At 51.4% G+C, this 5,157-nt stretch overlaps 1 protein-coding gene across 3 annotated transcripts; it reads right to left on the reverse strand.

Moving 5' to 3' along the window:
• Window positions 1-1,296: 1,296 nt before the first annotated feature.
• On the reverse strand, window positions 1,297-4,244 carry Itpripl1 (ITPRIP like 1). Of its 3 annotated transcripts, none has more exons than XM_021153885.1 (2): window positions 4,001-4,244; window positions 1,297-3,001 (listed from the first exon to the last, which is right to left on the reverse strand). In XM_021153885.1, exon 2 carries the CDS (start codon window positions 2,985-2,987, stop codon window positions 1,344-1,346), a length of 1,644 nt encoding a protein of 547 aa, XP_021009544.1. In that variant the 5' UTR covers window positions 2,988-3,001; window positions 4,001-4,244; the 3' UTR covers window positions 1,297-1,343. The 3 variants fall into 3 exon arrangements, with proteins under 3 accessions (XP_021009544.1, XP_021009549.2, XP_021009536.1); XM_021153890.2 differs by lacking the exon at window positions 4,001-4,244 and adding an exon at window positions 3,311-3,716; XM_021153877.2 differs by lacking the exon at window positions 4,001-4,244 and adding an exon at window positions 3,227-3,298.
• Between the last annotated feature and the right edge of the window lie 913 nt (window positions 4,245-5,157).

Below are 5,157 nucleotides of genomic sequence, written 5' to 3' on the forward strand. Positions count from 1 at the left end.
GGAACAAGAGGAAAACGTGACAGTCACAGACTACAATCAGGGCTCTTGGAACTGATCTACTTCACAGGCCTTCCTGCCCAGGCCTGGCAACTGGCCTGGATTGTGGGGACTCCTCATTTCAAAACCACAAAGTTCAAGAAACCTCCGTGTCATCTTTGAAAAGAGAATGGAAAGCCATCACCAGAGGAACGCACAGCGGCAGCTCAGCCTTTCCATTTAACAAACAGGCCACTCTCTAGGAAACAGATTGTCCATCCTAGAGCCCCCAGAAAATCATCACCAGGAAGAGCTTTCTAATAGCGTTTCCAGGAACAAGGAGGGTGTCAGGTGTCGCTGGTTTCACTAAGTATAGGAAACACATTCTCTCAAAATAGGATGAGTCACCACTAACTCATAATGAATCGAAACTAACAAATATTTGAGTACTCAGACACACAAAAACAGCTATAAATTTGTATGCTAATGAAGAAAAAGCAAAGAATGGGGCTGGAAAGTTGGCTCAGTGGTTAAAGAGCACTGGCTGCTCTTCCAGAGGATCCAAGCTAAATTCCTAGCACCCACACAGCAGCTCACAACCATCATTAACTCCAGGTCCAGGGGAACTAATGCCCTCTTCTGGCTTCTGCAGGTATTACATGAGTATGATGCATAGATTAGAATGCAGACAAAACACTCATACACATGAACTACAAATACATCTTTGTCTGGCAGTGGCAGCACACACTCCCAGCACTTAGGAGGCAGGGGCAAGTGGATCTCTATAAGTTCAAAGCCAGCCTGGTCTATGGAGTGAGTTCCAGGACAGACAGGGCTACACAGAGAAATCCTGTCTCAGAAAAAACAAAACAAAACCACAAAAAACAAAAAAGAAAAGAAACATCTTGGTTGTGCTTTCAAACCAGTCATGAAAACTTACATCTTGAAGTATAAACTGTGGCTGTCGCTTTAAGGGAGAAAGGTGGGAGGCATCAGTTTGGGTGGGAATTACGCTAACAGTGCAACACAAGCTGTTTCACAGGGAACACGGAGCCAGTCACAGAAAGAACTGAGCTAGCACAGAGGGATCGCTGGAGCCTTGGCTTCCAGTGTTGATACAAAACGCAGCTCAACAGGATCTCAGTGCCACAGCGGCAATCCCCTCCCATAACATTTGTTTTCACGAACTTTTACTTTCTTTAGGTCATGACTAAAATTAAGTCAGGAGATAAGCCCTCAGCCACCCCCAGCCCTCCCAGATCAGGCTCCACTGGCTGCAGCCTTCTTCCCATGGGCAAGGTGAAGGTCAGTCACATTTGCAGCCTGAGGAATCAGCAATACCTATATATATTTTAATGGTCTTTCCATTAAAGTCCTCCAGCCACTGGGGAGCAAGGTAGAGTTTTCACCTGGGCCAAAAGATTGTGGAATTCCTCCACTGCCTGCGAGTGTGCCACTGGGTTTAGTACCAGGTGCTGGAAAAGATTGACAGGCTCAGCATTCCGAAATGCCTTAGGAATGGGTATGGTCAGGGGCAGGTAGGTGTTACCAATGAGGAAATGATGGAGAGACCTTTGCTGGAGGCCTCGGCCTAAGAACCAGAGGAGGTCCTGGAGGCGCTGAGAGAGCATGCTGTGCTGCCAGTCTGTCAGAGGCAGTCGGAGCAACAAGTGCATGAGGGCTGTCTTGAAGTGGTAGGAGGTGAGAATGGGGCGAGATGCTCCCGGGGGTAAGATCTGATGGTCCTGAAGACTCAAAACGATCTGCAGGCACTTGAGGTGGCAGGTGTTCTCAGGGGCAAAGCGCCCCACCAGCTTCAGAAACAAGTGTTCACAAGCTGCAAAGGACTCAGGCCAATCCACACTGGTGAGCTGTTCTTGCTCAGGGGCCCGACTCACCAGGTAGACCAAGGTATCTTCCCGTTGCACCCCTAGAACCAAACTGATGGACAGAGAGCGGCCCGAGCGGTAATCCAACCTGAGCTTACAGGAGGTGGTGGACGGTGGGAAAGTGAGCTTAAAGTCGTATTTGTGGGCCACTAGTGCCCAGGCATTGCTCACCATGTTTCGGAACCACTGCACAGTCTTACACACGTCCAGGTGCGAGCTGGTGCAGAGAGCTGCCTTGATGGAGCTAGTACACTTGCTCAACATGGCTGAGTGGTCCCTGTGGTGCACCAGGCACAACACATCCCCCAAGAGCTTCTCATGCTTGCACATGCACTCAGAGTCCACCTTCACACAGCCACAACGACGGCCCAGAGCCGGATCTCTCATCTCCAAGATAAACATAGTGCCCTGGGGAGGGACAATGGGCACCAGGACATCAAACTTCTGGGTCTCGTGGAGGGTCCCCCACTTCTCAAAGGCAGCCCCAAAGCCCAGGCAGTCCTCCAACTGTGGGTGAGCCTCCCGGCGGCTGAGCACCCGGCAGGCCTCAATGAGATCATCCACAAAGCTCTCCACAAACTCACAGGTGCAGGGCAGGTCACGGATGGCATTTTGGATATAATGTTTGTAAAAGGATTCCAGGGCTTCCTGGGAGGGAAAATCAGAGAGCCGGGTGTAAGAGGAGATGGGGACGACACGGATCTCTTCCTCTTCCTCCTCGCTGCTGGACTCAAAGGCTGGCTCATGCTGCATGCTCTGTCGTAGGAGCTCAAAGATGAGAAAAAGGCAAAAGAGGCCTGCATTCCACAGGTTTCCCAGTATCCAGCCCAGAGGCCCCCCATCTTGGCCACCGGCCTGGAAGGGCCATCCCATGTCTTTCTTCCCCAGCACTAACTGGTCACTGGACGTGTCCCCTCTCCAGAAGTTCTCCACTTTCTGCTTCTGCTCAGCGGCTCGGCTCCTCTCTTCAAACTCCATCTCTAACTGCCGCATCTCCTCGCTCATTCTCTTCTCCAGCTGCCGACTCCTAGCTAGCGTGTCCAGGTCCATTCGGTCACTGACCATCAGGGGGTGGTGAACAACATACATCACTGCCAAGAACATGAGGCTTATCACAGCCATGGAGGCCTCTGCATCTGGAGGAGTAGGAGGGTGGGGATCAGTGGTGATTTCCGGGGCACATCTGTTCTCCAGCACATAGTCCCCAGAGCCCTGGTACCTCAAATCCTGGATGCCAACTACTCAAGAGGAACAGAAAGTGCATAGAGCTAGGGTCGGAGTTAGCAAGAACCGTCCACCTTGGGGAAAGGAAGTGGAGACCATAGGATGTACCCTGAGTCAACCTCTTTCCTTCCACATACCGTGGGTGGTGTTTAGGGGACATGAGACTGTTTTTATTCCAGTATAAGATGGGAAGGGGGACCCTTACAGTGGGGTGGCCTCACCCGACTCATCGGTCCACCTCGGGCCCCAGATATGCCCTGCCAGTCCCAGAGGCTCCCTTCCACAGGCAGAAAACACAGAATCTTGTTTGGGCAATGTCTTCCCCATCCTTGGGTAGTCAGCTTCAGTCCCTAGCTGCAGCATCCCACTTCCTCTGTGACTTCACAACCCTACCTTGTGTCATTAGACCACTTAACCTCACCACTCTGCACTACAGGTGCCAGACTTGGCACTGTGCTGCCAACTCCTTAGTATTACAGTGATGAGGTTCTGAGTCAGGCTAGCATATGGCCATCAGTCCAGCTGCACTTCTCAGTCCAGGAAAGTGCCTGCAGAATTCAGGGGCCAAGACCCAACTGACAGACAGCAGCAGAGATTCCCTGGCTCTATTGCCCAACCACTGAAACTTGAAGCTTCCGGCCTTCACCCCAGTAATTCACCAGCTATGGGGCTTCTTGAGTCATGAAAGGCAGTGCACCATGGCCATCGAGTTCAGGTGAGGGGCTCTCCTCGCTTTGGAATTAAGCCCAACTGCCCCCTCCATGTTCAAAATACCCGAGCCACTGGCCCTGCTTCAAAGTGAAGGCCCCCTCTACCCTTAGTAACTTACCCCAAACTCACCCATCTCTCTTGACCCAATAAAATACCCAAATTTAAGGGTTTCTCCTGGAACTAGGGGCTCAGTTACTCACGGTCTCAGTTAGCAGGAGAGCGTTCTTAAAGAGACAGCCCGACCTGGCCGCTCTCGCCTTCTTCCGGGCATACGCGATGCTCCCAGTTCATACTCCACACAAACTGAGAGAGTCCACCTGACGAGCTCTTTCTGGGTACAGACCATGTCTCCGACGGTCCAAAGTCTGCGGGCAGCGGACTGCAGCGACTACCACGCGGTGCTGGTCCTGGCGGACCCCAGCAATCCACAGCGGTTCCCGCCTCAAGGGTTCCGCCCCGACAAACCCCACCCCTTGCTCAAAGCCAAGAGGCGGGGCCCAAGGCAGAGACTCTTCCAGAGCTGGGGCCCTCCCTCCCTATGGGGCCCTCCTTCCCTAAGGCCTCACACCTTTTTGTTTCTAGTCGTCTCTGGTCCCCCTAGGGTTTGAAGGGACAGCAGAGCATCTGTGGCCACGCGCTCACAGCTGTTCTGCTTCATTCCGTGGCACAAGGCTGAAGTGCCTGCTGCCACTCCCACCAAGTTCCTTTTATCAGGGCAATGTATGCTTACTGAGAATTTGGGTGGGAAGATGAAAAAGATTAAGGACTGGGAAACGCCATTCTCACTTCCCTCTGGCTCTATGCAAGGTGAAAACGGAAATGAGATGTTTTTAGGCACCTCTAGTAAGCCTCACTCGATGGGAAGATGACTCATTTGGGTACAGAGCCTGTTGCCCAAGCACGATGATGTGAGTTTGGGTCCCCAGACATCCACCTCTAATCCAAAGTTTAAAAAATGGAGCTAGACAGATTCACTGAGCTTAAGTGACTGGTATAAGGTTTTATTGAGACCTTGTCTCAAAGTAGAGATCTCTAAAGACGATGATTTTGCACCCAGGTGCACAGGAGGCAGGTCCGAGCATACACATGCAATACCACACACACACATGCACAGGTATATGCATACCCCACTATAGAATCACTTCCCCAAATCAGGTATCTTTCCCTAATCAAAGTGACTCTTAGGAAAGGACATCTGTCACTCAAAGACCTGCCTTGGAGCATTGTTTGTCACTTACTAGTCACATAGAGGTAAGAACCCTAAACCTAGCCAGGCAGTGGTAGCACATATGTTTAATGTTAATCACTCAGGCTGTAGAGGCAGGCACCTCTCTGAGTTCAAAACCAACATGGCCTA

This window comes from Mus caroli, chromosome 2, assembly GCF_900094665.2.
Source record: "Mus caroli chromosome 2, CAROLI_EIJ_v1.1, whole genome shotgun sequence".
NCBI lineage: Eukaryota > Metazoa > Chordata > Mammalia > Rodentia > Muridae > Mus > Mus caroli.